The 19,974-nt window shown below is 36.7% G+C and overlaps 2 protein-coding genes across 2 annotated transcripts; both read left to right on the top strand.

Moving 5' to 3' along the window:
* The first annotated feature begins 7,845 nt into the window (after window positions 1-7,845).
* Window positions 7,846-8,574, top strand: LOC113284473 (60S ribosomal protein L26-2-like). The gene has a single exon (XM_026533934.1). It carries the CDS (start codon window positions 7,953-7,955, stop codon window positions 8,391-8,393), a length of 441 nt encoding a protein of 146 aa, XP_026389719.1. The 5' UTR covers window positions 7,846-7,952; the 3' UTR covers window positions 8,394-8,574.
* Window positions 8,575-11,046: 2,472 nt separating this feature from the next.
* LOC113278527 lies at window positions 11,047-12,001 on the top strand. Its single transcript, XM_026527347.1, has 2 exons — window positions 11,047-11,418; window positions 11,514-12,001. The coding sequence occupies exons 1-2, from the start codon at window positions 11,312-11,314 to the stop codon at window positions 11,890-11,892; spliced, it is 486 nt and encodes a 161-aa protein (XP_026383132.1). The 5' UTR covers window positions 11,047-11,311; the 3' UTR covers window positions 11,893-12,001.
* The last annotated feature ends 7,973 nt before the right edge of the window (window positions 12,002-19,974 follow it).

Genomic DNA, 19,974 nt, shown 5'->3' with positions numbered 1-19,974 from the left:
ATGAACCCAAAATCTCGGGAATATCTCCAGAATAATCCCTCTTTACTCTCTTCCGATGTTGCGGAAATTAACTTTCTTTTTCTTCTCCTTTCACGTCACTACAGCTGTCAACCCTAAAGACTCGATAGAAAAGAATCTTACAAGAATATTTGCTCCTAGAACTTACATAATATCCAAAAATAACCAAATAAGATCTTGTAAGTTTTTCTTCCCTGTTTCTCAAGAAACAAAAGAAACCTTCATTTACTTAGAATCAAATCTAATTATCACTCTTGTTATATCGCTACAGGGTGAAATCAAGCCAAATCTTTGACCAAATCCGCTTAAATCTCTTCAATAATTGACACAAAGTCTTGCAAACAATTGAAAATTCCACCATTTTTCGGTTTGAACGTGAAGAAGGGGGTGCCCCAGGTAATTTTAGGGGTGCCTTTAGTAATTTTTCCTCGGGATTGCAGACATCACTATTCCACAAAGTTTATTTCTCCAAAACCACTTACACGCACATAAAACATTATAATTAGTACAAAATGAGTACTAACAAAATGTAAAAATTAGATCAGACACAAAAATGTGTCTATCAGTTACCATTCATAAAGAAGTCATACGGTGTAGTCTTTTTCAATCGTTTCATGTTTTTATCCCACAAGGTTTTCCTGATAAGGTTTTAATAAGGCAGCATGTGGATGACGTTGAATCATCATTCAAGTATTGGTAGTGTGCATTGTTTCCTTCGTCCAATTTTTTTTATTGGATTTTTATGTCAAGGTTTTGGTGAGGTAATTTATTCAACATAGTGGTCATCCTGGGTGGGTGGGGGGGGATTGTATAACTTTCGGCTATTTGGTGGAAGCTCATCATTAACTAGGTCATTTTCTTAGGCCACATTAAAGTGACCCCCCTCCTAGTATTTTGGATGTCGTTATGATCCATATAAGGTACGACACATATACATATTTTATTCACTTGTTGTAACATTACATATTGAAATTTGATAAAATCTCCGAGAAGCTAGAAATGCATAACACAAGTTCTCAATATATTTAAATAAGCACGAAGACTCGAGAACGCTACTAATAGAAGACGATACTTCTTGTGTAACACGAAAGAAAACTTCATAAAATTGAAAATTTCTTTGCCAAAACATGGCAATCTCCCGCAATCAAGAAATTTGATCATCGAAATTGGAAAGTCACGACTCAAAGATTTGCAAGCAAGGGTTTGATTGAAGTAGTTATCAGGGAGGACCTCATCATTAGAGGCGTATTTACTGGACTACCAAATTGTACTCTTTTCCTCCATCAAGGTTATGTACTACAGGATTTTCCTCGTCCATATTTTAATGAGGCAATAGTCTTCCCTTCAATCAGGTTTTCTCCGTTCTAGTTTCCCTGACAAGGTTTTTAACGAGAAAATTATCTTAGATACAATGGTTATATAAGGAGAGTATTATAAGGTTCTACTATAAACTAATGTTTATCATATAAATACCCACCTTAGTGGGACCTTATTACTTTTTTTTTTTGCAATTTAAATATTCATTCAAAAGAGCTAACTAGGGGAATCAGCAACCCTTACAATTTTTTGAGTAGAGCCATCAAATGCTAGAAGGACATGGGCTTCCTTAGCATTAAATTTATCTACTTCAAGTGCTTGCACAATATAAATAGGTGGATCATTCACCCAATTAAAAGGAGTTCGAAAAGATTTAGCTTCCTTAGCTAGAAGTTCAGCCACATTGTTTGTCGTCCTATGGACAAAGAAGAAACCTAAAAAGTTTGAACAAAAGCTAATTTCTTGTTTCACTTCTTCCACAATCTGATTTTTCCAGGATATATGAGAAAATAACCCATTCAAGTAATCAAAAAGGTTATTGCAGTCTCATTCAATGCTAGAATTTGAGATTCTTAACTTCATTGCCCATTTAGCCGCTTGAAGAAGTCCTAATGCTTCTGCTTCTTCTGGAGATGTTGCTGAGAGGGGTTCTGCTCTTCCTTGCTCAAATTTACATGTGTCGTTTCCTGTTGATTTGAAGGGCTGAGTAATAGAAATGGAATTGGAAGATAAGCCTTTGCTGATTTTTCTTGTTCTTGCATATTAGAACCATATTGATCAATTTTGAACATTTTCCCATTAACAGATGGAAAATAACAAAAATTATCTGAATATGAGGATGAAAGGAAGTCAGAAATTGAAATTTTGAAAGCAGATTTTGGCTAGGTGTTAGGAGTTTGAAAAGTTGATGCAGTGCAGGTATGATTAACAGGTTGCAGAGATGAAAATGCAGCAAAAATTAAAGGTGAAGCAGACGAGATTGAGATTCAGGATTCAAAAGAATCATTTGCATTCTCATAAGAGGAGAATGATAATATTCTACCAGATAAGGGTGAGGACAAATTCAATCTAGGTTGCATCGAATTCAGGATATCTTGGAGAAGACCATAACCATTCCTATGATCAAGTTCAGAAATTCTCACCGATTCAATGACTCTGTAAGTTTCTGAGTTAACAGATCAAAACGATTCAGACTCATACTCGGCCAGAGGGATAAAATTTGCAGGCAGATTGAAAGGGAATGTTCTTTTCCCTAAGATAGAAGAAGAGGCTTGAGGCATATCTTCATCAATAATCACAGGTCCTAAAACTTCATAATAATGCTGATTAGCATTAGATGTACCCTTTTCCTGAATATGGGTTCTCAAGATATCATTGAAAGTCTCACACACTCCTGGTTAACTGAAATTAGATTCTAACGGAATTGACACTCCATGGCAATCAAAGTTATCCTTAGGATTCCATATTTGCACTTGCATAGTATTTAGCCAGAAAATGTCATCACCAGGGCATGGAGATTCCACTGATACATCATAAATATCTTCCAATGGTCGACCTTATAGAATTGCACAACTATTAACCTTATGACCAAATATCAGACAATGACTACAGACTTTTGAAGGCAAACTGAGGTAGTTGAAATAGATTCCAGTAACATGGTAGTTTCCCAGTTTAACTAAGAGCTTATCTATAAGGGGTTTTTCTATATTCACCCAAACTAGGACTCTGGTAAACAATTGGCTGCTATGACTTCAGAACTTGTACACACTCTTGACCACCTGGCCTATTTTACTTGCAATCAAACCAAGCATTTCGCGACCTCTATGCTCATGTTTTGCATCGGATATAGATGCCCATATTGGTTTTTCTTTAACTTTATCAGTTGAGATGCGCATTCATTGATATGTTGTTGTCGCAGCAAGAACATTTCCAAAAGGATACCAGGGTCCATTTAAAGAAATCAAGAGAAATATTCTTTCAAACGAAAAGTGATGATAAAAAGATTTGGATCTACTTCTCTTATTTGAAACCCCATATTAGCTCCCCAAAAGTGACTTAGAACTGCCCTTACTTCCCATGTATTCAGAATATCATTAGAGAATAGTCTAGCTAGAATACTATTTTGTTTAATACCAAAGTCCCTAATGTACTCTGGTGGTGTTGGTAATAACCCAGAATTACTATGACGGGCAAAGCGTTGAGCTAAGGATAAGCCACTTAGATATTTATAAAGATTGGGTTGATCACCCATTAGAGAACAGAGAAAAAGAAACAAAAAAAAATCAAAACAAACAATGGATTGCAAATGTAAACCAGACTGATGGAGGTTATAAGGACTCAAAGAGAGCAAAGAGAGTGTATAATTGCATCAGTTCCTATGAATGATACCAATAACAAAAAGAAATTATCTAAGTGGTTAACCAATCTAAAAGCGACAACCTAATATAATTCCAAAATTTAAACTAATGTATAAGGTACCATGATAGGTATTCATTAGAGAAGGATGTTTGACTATAGTAGATTTTGGGGAGTGCAAGTGTGCAACTACCTACGATAAGAGGCCAGCAAAGCAAGACAGAGATGACTTACACTATGTTTGTTTAGTCCAGACTCATCTGAGTCATCTGGATCTGAGTGAAATCACCTGATTCATCTGGTTCTGACTCGATATGTTTGTTTTGAGTCAGATCTGACTCATCCGACTCGAAAAATGTGAATCAATGGTTTGGGCCTGTGAGTCAGGGATATTTTGTTACCTGACTCAAATGGGTCCGAGTCAGGGATTATGTCTGAGTCATAGGTCGAGTCAGATCTGACTCAAAATGTAAAACAAACGGTCTGACTGCTGACTCGGCCCGAGTCAGAGGTTGACTCGGATCCAGACGCCGAGTCAGCCGCAAACAAACAAGATATTAGACACATCAAGGTTCATCCGAATCGAAAAGGAAAAAAATACTAAACTTAATTGGTTGATAACACTAGTTTTTTATATACCTCGAGTAAGACCAATCACAGAAAAGAAATAGTTGTGTAGTCAAACCACAACTTGATGGTTTAAATAAAAACATGAGTCAATTCTAGTCAACTTTTCTTCTAATACAACTTTTTGGTAAATTTTAAATAACATAATTAGGATAAAACGTGTAACAGAGACCAAATAAGAAATCATGATATTGCTCAGTAATGCCACTAGTCTGTTGAACATCAAAAGCAGGGAAGATATAAGGTTTACCGTAAGGAAAAGAAAAAGCTGAAATGAATAATTAGATTCACATGCATGTTAAATGAAGAAAATTTAATGAGAATTGAACTATTGAATTTAAAGGGGTTAAATTCACTAAAAGGTCCGTAAAGAAAATCAAGGAAAGTGTATCCGTAGAACAATGACTTGCAGGCACAAGGAGGTACCTAAAGATGCTCTAATTTCATCAACCAGGGTGATGCGATGTAGAGAAAATCATATGCATCGAATTCGCTATTATGTGTGCATGAATTTTAATTCAGAAGCTTTCCTTCATCCTGAGCAGGCCAAAGCCTTGGCTTATTGCAACTTAAGCAAAGAATAAGTTGGATGATAGCGCCAAGGCTAGAATTCAGATATAATTGAAACATGGAAGACCTTTGGATGATGTTGTCTATCTCAATGAGATGCCACCATGGATGGATTATGTGTATGTAATCAAGAGAGAAGCTAGATACCTTCGAAAGAGAAGAAAGGGTCACCACGAAGAAGCCGAGAGAGAAGAAGCAGAAGAATAAATTGAGTACTAAGAGCCAGAATTTCACAAATCTGCAAAGTCTCATCAGGATGTTGGACAAAGAAAGGTTATTTGTTTAATAGTTTATATGTTGTTTGTGAAGTTGATCATGCGTTTTATGTTTAAGTGTTCTAAATCTCAATATGTTATCTTATGTCTGTTCTACGAGTCTCTATTGTTACTTTCTAAGTTTCTAATTCAAGGTTAACTATGAATATGTTTAAAAATAACCCTCTGGACATCTTGCGAAGGATATAAGGAGAACTAATCATATTTCTGCATCATATGAAATCTAGGCATGTGCAGAGACTATGGGTCTCGACTGCAGGATCTTTAAATCCACTGTACTAAGAAATAGCATAAATGGTTAGTTGATATCCATTGACCCTTGCGTATCTTATGACTTCTCATACCCGAAGCAGAAATCTTATCACCGCTATCAATTTAAGGTAATATATTACTACCCCAACCGGAATTACCTCACAAACAACTTAAAATTCTTAAACATAAATACATATCAAAGGGGAACAGTTGAAGATCAAGCAATGAATTAAACAAGCCATCGTTGAAACAAGCAATGAACACAAAATTTATGCAAAAGATGAGTTTTGAAACAGGTTTTATGCATTAGCCAAAATCTGAAAATCATTTTATTTGGTTGAAAACATTGTAAAGAACAAATCAAGGGAAATGTTTCAGAAATTTAATCAGGATTGATAGGTATAAACGTTTCCGACGAAAACAAAGCACAAACTCAACCAGATTTTTAGAATTTCAAATTGGAAATATAAGAAACTAATATGAACCGATGCACGACCTAAAACCCACGTTCAATTATTCCCCCTTCAAGCTAAGGATTCAACACAAGCAGAAAATTACTCAACAACCATGAAATTTTCAGAGATTTGGGGGGAGGGGGGGGGGGGGGGGGGGGGGGGGGAGGGGGGTGATAGGAGAGAGAACAGAGAAAACTAGCGGTTGTGGAGAAGTGAAGGCTCTTGTTAGATAAATGGACATTTCTCCGGGACCTTATTACTTCGGCACCAAGCATGTAAATAAATAAAGCCCTTAACTTTTGTAACGATATGCACAATAATGAGATTTCTCGCTTCTTCTTCTTCTTTTTATTTTATGTGCACCAATATTTGTTTACTAAGATATCCTTGTACGCGTGAATTATATTCGGAAGGGTCAAAATAGTTGCCTAAAAAATCTTAACATCAAACTAGACTTGAAGCCTTGAATGACTCTGCTATTCCAAATTTATGATCTTCTAATACTAAGTTATAAACATTGTAATGTTCACTCTCATTAGATTAGAATATTTTCGGGATTAAACAGATAAAAAGAAGGTAATGATTTAAGAGTCTCCATTATAAATTCATCGATTGACATAACCGTTTCCGAGTGGATCTTGCTAATTATGGTTAAAAACGATTTACAAGTCTGAGTTGAAACGAATTTTATATTCCCATATGGACTCATATAGTTCTAAAACTCATAATCCTCTCATGGTATTTTTGTGCATCCTGTATATAATTACGTGGAAAATCTAATCACTCTTGAACTGTCTGGCTGAGAGCTTCTCCAATGATATGTGTGTGAGAAAAAAAGTCTTCTTACACGTAGGATACACACCCAAAATCCTTAAAATCTTTCTCCGATCCTAACCTCTATAACCAACCTGTAGATGACATGGCATAGTTTTGTGAAGACATCCTCCTACCCAACCTCTTGTTCTAGAGGTTCACATAAAGAATGTCTACTCATTCTAGTCAGCAATTTTTTAAATAAATAATAATTTTACCTATTATAATAATTTTAATTACAAATTGAAACTACAACTACAATTATTTTTATTCTTCCATTTTTCTAACGAGAAATCAAAATCAAAATTCAAGAGTCATACAACTAATATGGATCGCATCAATCATATTTTAATCAATAATAATATTAATTTTTCACTTCTTTTGATGTTACATTTTTTTGTGATTACATGATGAAATCAATCTTGTAATTAACATTTTAGTGATATTTCACTACATGGTTCACGATTAGTATATCAACATACATTAATCGAGGTTTAGGACTTATTGGATTTAGTCAAGAGTAATCTATGGAAATATGTATCTCCATGATAGTTCATAGCATCACAAACTACAACCCAAATATAAAGCTACAAAAACAGGCTTTTGAATAATTGTAGTTTGAAGATAAATTCCGAATGATATGTGACTAGATTTGCAATAAATTTCAGTAGGAACTATAACGCAATCAAATGTATCTTCAAGAGAAACATGATGAATAAATAACATCTGATGCATATTCCCGACGAAGTGCACAGTTTGAGTATAGTCATCTTTTCACGCTTTTCAGTTAATTGCTTTAACTTATACTGTTTTCCTGTACCGCTATTTCAATCAATTTTAGTTTTACGGAATTTTTAGGGGAAAAATAATAATAAAATGTTAAGCTATGAGGGTACTTAGAAAGTAGCACGTTGGAGATCGATTTTTGGAGGATTGATCGCCAAATAGGAAGGAGGATGTCTAGTTTATGTTGCCACATAGGAAAAACACGCGACCACCGTTGGAGAAGCTATGAATGTTGGCTAACTAACAAAATGGATTGTCGGACACTTAGAGACGACCACGTTACCATCATTTCCCAAGTGGTCGTGTTATCGATCATAGTATATGCGTTAAGGGGTTTTGCAATTAGGGCACCAGGCAGAAATATCCACATAAGATCTCTCATCCCACAAACCCTAAAACAAAAACCCTTCTCGCCTCCCACCAACCTTGCCTCCACCATTTTTCACAGACAAAGGGAGAGAGTTGAAACCAAAGCGACGCAGCCATGAAGTTCAATCCCAGAGTTTCATCATCAAGGAGGAAGAACCGCAAGGCTCACTTCACAGCACCATCAAGTGTTCGTAGAGTTCTTATGAGCTCCCCCCTTTCATCTGAACTCCGCAGCAAATACAATGTAAGATCTGTTCCAGTTCGCAAAGACGATGAGGTCCAGGTTGTAAGAGGAACTTTCAAGGGTCGTGAAGGAAAAGTTATTCAAGTTTATCGTAAGAAATGGGTTATTCATGTTGAGAGAATTACAAGAGAGAAAGTGAATGGATCTACTGTTAATGTTGGTGTTAATCCATCAAAGTGTGTTATTACCAAGCTCAGACTTGATAAGGATAGGAAATCGCTCTTGGATCGTAAAGCTAAAGGTAGAGCTGCTGCTGATAAAGATAAGGGTACCAAGTTTACTATTGATGATGTTATGCAGAACGTTGATTGATTGATTGGCTGGTTTGTTGCTGGTTGGATCGTTAATCAAGTTGAGTTTTTAGATTTTATCTTCTTACTTAATCAAGAGGAAAGGATTTTTAATTTTGCAGTATTGGATGTTATTTTAGTGATTTTGAATTACTGAGTAATGGGCAATGTTTATGATTTTGAAAATTTGTTGTGATTTTTTAAGCTTTGATATATTGCATATGTTAGTTTTGAAGATTGATTTTATTTGCATTGATTGGTATAGGGTTTCATGGTTTGAATTATAGATTAGTAGAAAAGTGACAGTGCTTGTTTATATGTGAAAGGTCTCCGTGTGAATCATTTTCGGAAAATTCAATTCTCTTGTGCCCAGGAAGTCCACCTTTATGGGTTTTGATATACTTTTAATGCTTAGGTGCAGGAGCTTAGTTCTTACTTCCCATCTAAATGTTTGATTGATTAGTAGAGGATTTCATGGTTTGCACTAGATTAGTGGAGAAATGCAATAATTCTGTATGACAATGGTTAATAGGGTGTAAATCATTTTTGGAAAATTGTCTTAGAAGCCTAGTTGTCAAGTTCTTGTGGGTTGTGAATGTCAGTCTTTACGGGTTATGATATACTGTGAATGTTTAGTGGATAATTTATCGTTTATGAGAATCTGAATTTTACTAAATTTAGTAGTCTTTGTAGCAGAACATGATTTTGTAAAAACAGCAATGAATCAGCTCCTTCCTTCCGCTGTTTAGGTTTAATTTGTCGATCCTATCACCAAAATAGTGTAGTAAAGCGTATGTCGTATTGGTGGAACTATACTGATCAAATCTACAAACATTGTAGGTCGTTTTTACTAGTTTATTAGCGCTAGTTTCGACTCCCAAGTTGATTTTGTGACAATGATAAGTTTTGTGCTCCTAAAGTCCCAATATAGATTTGCACCTTTTGAAGAGGAACTTAAGAGCATTTGACGTAACTATAGTTTCTCTAGGTGACAGGTGCCTGAAAATTTTATTCAGGAAACTATTAGCCCTCCTCACCTTAATCTGTATTTGTGGATTCCGGTTAATGGGCAATCATTTGGTTATTGAAATGTATGATATTTGAAGTTTTGATATGTTGCTAATGTTGGTTTGAAGGGCTTCTATAGTTTTTGATTTTTACTTGCATTGATTAGTTTAGGATTTCATGGTTTCAACTTAAGATTAGGAGAGAATTGATACTTTTTTGGTGTAATGATAGTTGATAAATGCCAAAGGTTAGGGGTGTGAATCATTTCCAGAAAATCTTCTTGTATTGGAATATGAATCTTTATAGGTTCTGATATACTTTGAATGCTTAGCTGCAGGAGCTTAGTTCTTAGAGTGGATTTCGGTTTGGATTGAAATTGTTTTAGCTGTTAAATATTTTTACCTGACAATGTTGAAGTGGTATGAAAGATTAGTTGTGACTCTGAATTTAGGAGTAGTCTTTGTATTGGGCACATGAATTTGCAGAAAACGGTGACATAGCAGCTCTTTCCTTTTGCTGTTTAGGTTTAAGAGGTTTACTTTGACGTCCCTTTCACCAATGTAGTGTAAAACAGTGTATGTTGCATTGGTGAAACTGTACTGATTAGTTCTACAAACATAACTAGTATTCACTATATTTTCTTAGTTCTCGTTTTGACCCCCCAAGTTGATTTTGTCACAAACAGATAAGTTTGCTTGCTCCTAAATAAAGATTTGCACCTTTCATAGAGGAATTTAAGGGCATTTGACTTGAATATAGTTTCAGGTTTCCAAGTGCAGTGTTTTTATTCATGAAACTGTTGGCCCTTCTTGATAATCTGAATTACTGTGTTTTCATTTGTTGTATTATGGATGTTAGTATTTTGTGTGGGAAATGGAATTGCTGTCTGCCCCTGGAAATGTCTATGACACTTAGTGGCTAGTTTATTATCTGTTGCAGTTACAGTTACAATTTCCTCCTACTTGAGAATTGAGAGATGGAGTATGCCCGTTGCAGTTTTAGTTAATGCAGTATGAAAATGAGTGTCCAATGTTCTCACTTTTCTATATTTTCTATATTTTTTGGTCATCTAGTACTTGTTGCATTTCATGGATACAAGGTTGTATTCTTGCTAATGCAGTCATGGAAGCTCTACATATTGTCTTCTTGTTCTTCATTGTTGTTTCTTTCCCTATTCCAAGAAAGATTTTCTTTCATGGCATTATGAAGCCTTAACAACGGTTATTGTTGAGTGTACTTAACCAGCACTGGATTCCTTTTTGTCTAGTTACAGTACCCATCAAACCTTGACAACTTGGTGAGGAGTATGATTAACTCGGCAGTACCCGTCAGCCAAACACGAACCTTTTCTGTTGTGTTGTCCATTTATTCGGCTACTCTAAATGTTTCATTTAGCATCTGTTTTCCCCTTCGGCTATAGCTTCATATTACAGCAGCAGGAAAACTTCCTCTTCCATTCTCGCGCTGTATGCCATTTTTAACCCCAGAATTGCTAGTCTTATGTGGCCTGTGGGATATGGGGGAAACGTGTAAATGATGTACACCCACGTGCCTAATGCGAGTGTTATGAGACGGCAAGCAATACTGGTCCCATGAATATTTGTCAAACAGTTGCCAACCGTTAAATTCCCGGTCTTCAGCAGGCGTGTTATGACCAACAACAACAACAAGGCAATAACAAAACAATAATAGCACAACTCCGTTGCACTATCTCTTCTTGGAAATTTTGCACTCTTTCTTCTTCTTCTTCTTCTTCTTCTTCTTCTTCTTCTTCTTCTTCTTCTTCTTCTTCTTCTTCTTTTCTCTAATTAGTAATTCCACACGCCATCTACCTCTATTTAACCAGAAAAAGATCTTCCACACTTTTACCTACAAAAAAAAAAGAAAGAAAAATCAATCAAAAGCAGAATATCCGAACAAGAGGGGGTTAACATGGCCGTCTCAGCGATTAACTGCAGCTTCAATGTTTTTTCTTCTCCTCCATCTCAGTCCTCATCTAAAAGCAGCAGCAGCACCACCACCACCAATCTTGTTCCATGGTAAAATGATTATAACTTTCTATAAAATTCTGTCATTTTGTTTTATGCCCGTGTTTTATTTTGATTCATGTGAATTTTCTTGTATTAATCTGCAGGCAAAGGAAGGAAACAGGTTCGTGGAACCGTCAATGTATGGTTGGGATGATGGCATGTGCTATCATCAATGGATCTGACATTATGATGCCTTCGATTAGTAATGGTGCAGATAGTTACACAAGTGGTGCTGGTGATCATCATCAGACGGCGAAGTTGTTAGTCCAATCTGAACAACAGAGGGAAGTTATGACAACAAAATGGAGTGATAAGATTAGAGCATGCCCACCATGGCATATCAATTCCTTCGAAACTATCGTTCCTGAAAATCTCCCTAGACCTTCAGCTCATCGGAAATCCGAGTCTGTTGGCCGCGGAACTACTACAAGCTTCACTTTTAGAAGAGTTATCAGAACAGTGAATGATTGCTTTTCCTTGTGAGTAATACACACAAATTTGTACATAGTAGGCAGTACTTAGTTGTAATATGTTTGTAAATGCCAAAAATTTGTGTTGCACAATAATAATATCATACTGTTAATTTTTCTTAGTCTTCTACAATTTTTACTATTTGTCAGTTTCCACTTATTCACAAAATTTGGAGTACAACTTTGTTGATTTGGGACCTTCTGATTGTAGCAGTACATGTAGTATTATTAGTAGCAGTACAATATGACAAGGGCACAACCAAACCTTAGATTCCTTCTCAAAATGTGAATAAACATGTACTACACATATGAAGTACATAACCAAACAAAGATGAAATTTTATGTCATAGTTCACATATATTTAACCTGGCGTTTTTAGGGGCCATCCCAAAGAATTTAGGGGCCATCAATTTATACCCATCCAAAGACTCTAGTTAAGGGGTACCCTATATGATATTGAAGTTACATAAATGCCTTTCTGGTAAAGCTGTATAAAAACCAAATCAAAAAAAATTCTACTCATTTCAACTCTTCTTCTTCCAGTTTCATATCTTCCGATTGTGGAAGAAAAAAAACTTTCCTCGTTCAACCGAAACATCGCCGCGAATCGTAAAATCAAAACATCGTCGATTCGATTATAAAACAATGGATAAGAGAAATGAAACCCACAGACCTAGAACCAAAAATGTTGCTCGGGGTATCGATCCAAACATTGGAATTTTAGCAAGAAATAAAGAAATTCTTGCTGCAAATGAAGAAGAACGCGAAGAAGAAGTACCCGTCAATGTAGTCGGTGGTGGCGATTCCGAGAATCAAACACTTCGTCAACTTCAAATGGCCCCAATTAGGTAAGAATCTATCATTTTTGGGGTTTATTTCGCTTTAATTCGTCGAATCGAGAAAAAAAATTTCTAGGGTTTTCGGTTATTTATCCAGATTCGGACGATATGCATGCTCATTTACTTCCGAATGTAGTCGTGTTCTTCATTTTTCAAGAACATCGACAGTATTCGGGAGAAAGATTTGATGATTATCTGCCGAATATTGGTGGCCATATCTTCCTGGATACAAACTGCTAATAATCGGTAGTTTAATGAATTTTTTGGCTACCGAATATATTTAAGTAGACACAAAGTATTCGGAAGAACACTCACTACCGAATGTATATATTGAAAAAATCTCAAAATTTATGATATAGGAAAAATCCCATTTTGGGGCCAGTATTTATTCGGAAGACAATATAATGTTTTATACCTCCGATTGTGTAGGATAAAATTTTAGAGTTTCTGAACTCCAGTTGATGAATATTCGGTTGTAAACGTGTTTAGTTATATTCCGATTGTTTTTCATTCGGAAAAAATATGTGTCTTCTTACTTCCGAATTTGTACATTCGGGTTATAGAGTGCACTTTTTCTTCCGATTGTGTAGGATGAAAAATTTACAGCTTCTGAACTCCAATTGATGTATATTCGGTTGCAAATATGTTTAGTTAGCTTCCGATTGTTTTGTATTCGGGAACAATATGTGTCTTCTTACGTCCGAATGTGTACATTCGGGTTATATTTCCATACTTTGTCTTCCGATTGTATAGTTTGTAAATATTGTTCCTTTCTTTGTTGTTTAGACAAAGTCGAGAAGGGAGGAAGAAAGTGACAGCTAGTGCTAGGAGGGAAAGGAGTGCCAAAGATAATTCAGGTGCTCAACAAAGCGAACAAGAACAAAGCAGTCAACAAGGAGTGCAACCAACTGTTGAACAACAAGGCAGTGAACAAGGGGTGCGACCAAGTGTTGAACAAGCCGCTCAACAAAGTGCAGGACCAAGTGTTGAACCAGTTGATCCAGTGGCAAGAGTAGAAGAAGAAGGACAACCAAGTGGTACCCAAAAAGCCAAAAAAGGAAAAGATGTTGTAAGGAAGGATATTGCTAAGAAAGCATCACATCTTGTCCCTCAGCACTTGAAGAAGAAGGGTATTCCAGCAGGCACAATCCTTGGACTACCAGCGGATGGAGGAAAATTGCTATTTGGATACAAAGACTCATGGGCCAGAGAAATATATGAAACCGAGGTAATAAAATTACTATTTTTTATTAATGTATTGTCTATGTGTTATATCGTAATACTTGTATTAATAGGATCATCAAGATGCGGTCCGTCTACTCAAACCTACCGCCGCACCAACAAAAATGCTTGCGTGGCCTTTATCCGGTGAATGTGAAAGGTTCAAGACAATTGTTGCCAACTCGGGGTTAGCTAATGCCGCCGAGAATTCATTGTTGGAACATGATCGTGTGGCCATATCGGCGTTCGTGGAGAGAATGTATCCTGAGACCGATACTTTCCATATGCCGTTTGGGGAGATGACGATCACCCCGGATGATGTTGTGCAGATTCTTAACCTTCCCGACCAAGGCACAGCTGTGAAGTTTAACTACACAAAGCAGTTAAGTTGGGCACAACTTTATTCTCTAACTAACAAGTGCTTAGGTTGGGATGAAGAGACAACAACAGCAGAGTTTAGGAGGCATGCAAGTTACAGAACAAGACAGATCAACATTACAGCTTTGATGAATATGTTCGAGGCACCTTGGAGAAGGAAAAGAATGGAACGTTAACTGATGAGCAAGTGAACCACGCTGCCACCGCATATCTCCTTTGTGTATTGGGATGTGTCATATCCCCAATACTTCTGGCAACCGGATCGACGCCAACCTTATACAACTTTTGGATCCTCTCCATGAAGTCGGTGACTATTCTTGGGGCACGGCATGCCTAGCATTCTTGATGGAAGAGTTGAGAAAGGCTTCGAGGCTAGGAACCTGCCAAGTTGCCGGGAACGTGGCTCTATTGCAGGTTTTTTCTTTAACTCTATAACTCACTCTATAGTTATTCGTAGACAATACATATGATGCATATCCATAACTCCAAATGACGCATATTCGGTAGGAAATTATCCATCTCTTTTCCGAATGTTGGTTATTCGGTGGTAGTACTTATTTGTTTTCCGATTATATACAATCGGAAATATTCTTTTGATATTAGAACCGAATATACAGGCCAGAAAAGCTATAGGTTACTGAACTCCAAATGACGCATATTCGGTAGGAATTGATCCATCTTATTTTCCGAATGTTGGTTATTCGGTGGCTAGGTACTTATTTTTTCCCGATTATATAATCGGAAATATTCTTTTGATATTAGAACCGAATATACAGGCCAGAAAAACTATAGGTTACTGAACTCCAAATGACGCATATTCGGTAGGAAATGATCCATATATATTTCGAATGTTGGTATTCGGTGGATAGCTACTCAGTTTTGTTTCCGATTATATATAATCGGAAATTATGTTTGGAAATTACTACCGAATATACACAATCTATTTACTAAAACTTGGTTTCTTATGTATATAGGCATGGATCTATGACCACTTCCCTATCCTGAAGTTGGCCGGAGAGAACCCGGGGTGGTGCAAAGGTACTCCTAGAGGAACAAAGTATATATTTGAAGACAACCGTTCTAGGACAAAGGAGCAGTTGATTCGCATGAGGGAGATTTTGGACCAATTGAAGGCCTCGACGTATGCTTTGATCCATACAAGGAAGATCGAGTCAGTGGGCATATAAATGTTCGGTCGGACTTGTCCCTTTATTTTGGACCATTGTGGCACCCCACAGGATATGTGATGTATAACCCCTCTAGGGTGATGCGACAACACGGGTATATACAACATCAACCTCTGGAGAAAATGGGGGATTACTACAAATTGGAGTTGGAGTTGTGTCTTCTAGTGGTGACAATCTCTCATTGTTCACACAGGCCCACCTACTGTTCTTGATAACTGGGATAAGAGGAATGACTTCATTATCGACACTGGTAGACGAACCACCCGAGGTGATGAAAATCTCCAGACTATATGAGTTGGTATAACAAGGTATCACATCCTTTGGTTATCCGTGAAATCAAATCCAACACTACTGCGGCGGGTTCAAGTTATAATTGTATCATCAAAGACAAACCAGCTGGTTATGATAGACTGGTGTGTGTTCTTATATTTTTGTTCATTTTATATTATTCCTATAAATCTTAGGTAATTACCGTTTGATGTTATGTCATTACGTATAAAAACAGGTGAATAGGTTCAAGCGTGTTTCCAAAATGTTAACTGCATGCTTGAAGAGCGGAGATCCCATGCCAGCTGAGAAGATCAAAGAGGCTAGAGATCTAGTTGATAATATGGATAACGAAGATTATGCTGCCCAGTTTGGGGAGAAAGTCACGAAGAGGCATCAGCCCAAGGTGGCAGTATCAAAGACGGGTAAAAGAACTCGAGCTTCATCGAGCGCTGAAGCTGCTCCAACTGAAGTGCTCAAACCCGTGGTCGTGCAGGACTGGGAGGTAGTCACGGTCGTAAAGTAAAGAAGAGCAGATAAATGACAATGATTTTTGTTGTACATTCGGAAATTTGTTTGGGTAACTAAGTTAGACAAGTTCAAATGACAATGATTTGTGTGGTATATTCGGAATTTTGGTAACTAATTTAACTTCCGATTATTTCAAAGACAAAATTTGAAAAGTATAAGTTTTTCCAAATTCTGATTTTTGGGCCATCGTACATTCGGAACTTTATAAAAAACCTATCCTCCGAATATCACAAGTTCAAAACAAACCACGCCATGGCTCCAGGTGGTTCCAAGGGCCAATATTGAAGGTTAGACATCCCATATTCGGAAGTTTTGGTAACTAATTTAACGTCCGATTATTTCAAAGACAAAATTTGAAAAGTATAAGTTTTTCCAAATTCTGATTTTTGGGCCATCGTACATTCGAACTTTATAAAAAACCTATCCTCCGAATATCACAAGTTCAAAACAAACCACGCCATGGCTCCAGGTGGTTCCAAGGGCCCATATTGAAGGTTAGACATCCCATATTCGGAAGTTTTGGTAACTAATTTAACGTCCGATTATTTCAAAGACAAAATTTGAAAAGTATAAGTTTTTCCAAATTCTGATTTTTGGGCCATCGTACATTCGGAACTTTATAAAAACCTATCCTCCGAATATCACAAGTTCAAAACAAACCACGCCATGGCTCCAGGTGGTTCCAAGGGCCATATTGAAGGTTAGACATCCCATATTCGGAAGTTTTGGTAACTAATTTAACGTCCGATTATTTCAAAGACAAAATTTGAAAAGTATAAGTTTTTCCAAATTCTGATTTTTGGGCCATCGTACATTCGGAACTTTATAAAAAACCTATCCTCCGAAATCACAAGTTCAAAACAAACCACCATGGCTCCAGGTGGTTCCAAGGGCCAATATGAAGGTTAGACATCCCATATTCGGAAGTTTTGGTAACTAATTTAACGTCCGATTATTTCAAAGACAAAATTTGAAAAGTATAAGTTTTTCCAAATTCTGATTTTTGGGCCATCGTACATTCGGAACTTTATAAAAAACCTATCCTCCGAATATCACAAGTTCAAAACAAACCACGCCATGGCTCCAGGTGGTTCCAAGGGCCATATTGAAGGTTAGACATCCCATATTCGGAAGTTTTGGTAACTAATTTAACGTCCGATTATTTCAAAGACAAAATTTGAAAAGTATAAGTTTTTCCAAATTCTGATTTTTGGGCCATCGTACATTCGAACTTTATAAAAAACCTATCCTCCGAATATCACAAGTTCAAAACAAACCACGCCATGGCTCCAGGTGGTTCCAAGGGCCAATATTGAAGGTTGGACATCCCATATTCGGAAGTTTTGGTAACTAATTTAACGTCCGATTATTTCAAAGACAAAATTTGAAAAGTATAAGTTTTTCCAAATTCTGATTTTTGGGCCATCGTACATTCGGAACTTTATAAAAAACCTATCCTCCGAATATCACAAGTTCAAAACAAACCACGCCATGGCTCCAGGTGGTTCCAAGGGCCCATATTGAAGGTTAGACAGCCCAAATTCGGAAGTTTTGGTAACTCATTTAACGTCCGATTATTTCAAAGACAAAATTTGAAAAGTATAAGTTTTTCCAAATTCTGATTTTTGGGCCATCGTACATTCAGAACTTTATAAAAGACCTATCCTCCGAATATCACAAGTTCAAAACAAACCACGCCATGACTCCAGGTGGTTCTAAGGGCCAATATTGAAGGTTAGACATCCCATATTTGGAAGTTCTGGTAACTAATTTAACGTCCGATTATTTCAAAGACAAAATTTGAAAAGTATAAGTTTTTCCAAATTCTGATTTTTGGGCCATCGTACATTCGGAACTTTATAAAAAACCTATCCTCCGAATATCACAAGTTCAAAACAAACCACCCCATGGCTCCAGGTGGTTCCAAGGGCCCATATTGAAGGTTAGACAGCCCAAATTCGGAAGTTTTGGTAACTAATTTAACTTCCGATTATTTCAAAGACAAAATTTGAAAAGTATAAGTTTTTCCAAATTCTGATTTTTGGGCTATCGTACATTCGGAACTTTATAAAAAACCTATCCTCCGAATATCACAAGTTCAAAACAAACCACGCCATGGCTCCAGGTGGTTCCAAGGGCCAATATTAAAGGTTAGACATCCCATATTCGGAAGTTTTGGTAACTAATTTAACGTCCCATTATTTCAAAGACAAAATTTGAAAAGTATAAGTTTTTCCAAATTCTGATTTTTGGGCCATCGTACATTCGGAACTTTATAAAAAACCTATCCTCCGAATATCACAAGTTCAAAACAAACCACGCCATGGCTCCAGCTGGTTCCAAGGGCCCATATTGAAGGTTAGACATCCCATATTCGGAAGTTTTGGTAACTAATTTAACGTCCGATTATTTCAAAGACAAAATTTGAAAAGTATAAGTTTTTCCAAATTCGGATTTTTTGGACATCGTACATTCGGAACTTTACAAAAACATTATCCTCCGAATATTACAAGTTCAAAAAAAACTGTTTCCTGGAACCAAACAACACCGTAATCGGAAAGAAAGTTGACACATAAAATAACCGAATATTACAATCGGTAGGTTGTTTAACAAAATAATCTATCGATTTCGTATAATCGGCTAGTTTTTATATTAATAATACTCCGATTACATCCATTACATAAAGTTCAAACGGCCTTAACCTTACAATTTCGTCAAAAGCACCTAAATCCATACTCCTAATTGACCATAAAAGTATTAAAACAGATCATAACTTCCAGTGACCATAGAAATTGTCCCTCTTGATTTTGTAGCATCCTTCATGTTCAAATCGTTTCTCGTAGAGGTCCACATACCGGCGATCCGCAAGATTTCTCTGAAATTACGAATGAGTAACAAGTTAGTACTAACTTTTGTTAATGTGAATTGGAGTTACAGAGATACTTACTCGTTTTTCATACGTCCACCAAGGAAAAGCGTTCCTAACAAACCGTTCCTCATCTTCAAGTTTGTCAATCTCCTTATCTAGCGTATTCTTTCTCATGTTAATGTCATCGGATGATCTTCGAATTCGATTACCATCTAAGGCCTCAAATACCATTCAGATACGGTTCCATATCTGCTCTTCGGATTCCGATTTGTGGAGCTTGTGAACACGATCATGAGTAGTTACCACAACCCACGCTCTATAAATAGCACAATCTTCTTCTTCGGCAAAAGCAATATCCATGTTTTTTGTTATGAAAATTAAAACTAAAGAGAGGAAAGAGTTTGGTGCAATTGGGGTGATAGATATGAGTTTCTTTATATAGGTTTAGGGTCCAACGGCTCTTTTTGTTTTTCCCAAAAACTCCAACGGCTAATTTGACGAAAGTTGAATGTGGAGAAACCAATAATCGGTAGGTATTGGATTTAGCATATCTACCGATTATGGTAGCTTTCAAAATTTGAATTTGCGGCAACTTATAATCGGTAGGTTTTGTAATATATTTAACTCCCGATTAACGCTGAATCCAAAACACGAACCAAGAAATACTGCACCTCGTATAATCGGACGTCTGGCAAATATTTTGGCCTCCGATTGCATTCGGAGGGTAACAATGTTATCATATCCTCCGAATATATAAGGGTAATTTCGCCATTATGAATTACGCGAGATAAGGGTTGGCTACA

Source organism: Papaver somniferum, chromosome 5 (genome assembly GCF_003573695.1).
Source record: "Papaver somniferum cultivar HN1 chromosome 5, ASM357369v1, whole genome shotgun sequence".
Classification (NCBI taxonomy): domain Eukaryota; kingdom Viridiplantae; phylum Streptophyta; class Magnoliopsida; order Ranunculales; family Papaveraceae; genus Papaver; species Papaver somniferum.
The sequence above is the reverse complement of the archived record's forward strand: the minus strand, read 5'-3'. Positions and strand labels throughout refer to the sequence as shown.

Coding starts and splice junctions, on each gene's coding strand:
- LOC113284473 (XM_026533934.1), top strand. CDS start 7,953: ATGAAGTTCAATCCCAGAGTTTCATCATCAAGGAGGAAGAACCGCAAG.
- LOC113278527 (XM_026527347.1), top strand. CDS start 11,312: ATGGCCGTCTCAGCGATTAACTGCAGCTTCAATGTTTTTTCTTCTCCT. Junction 11,419..11,513: donor ACCACCAATCTTGTTCCATG/GTAAAATGATTA, acceptor ATTAATCTGCAG/GCAAAGGAAGGAAACAGGTT.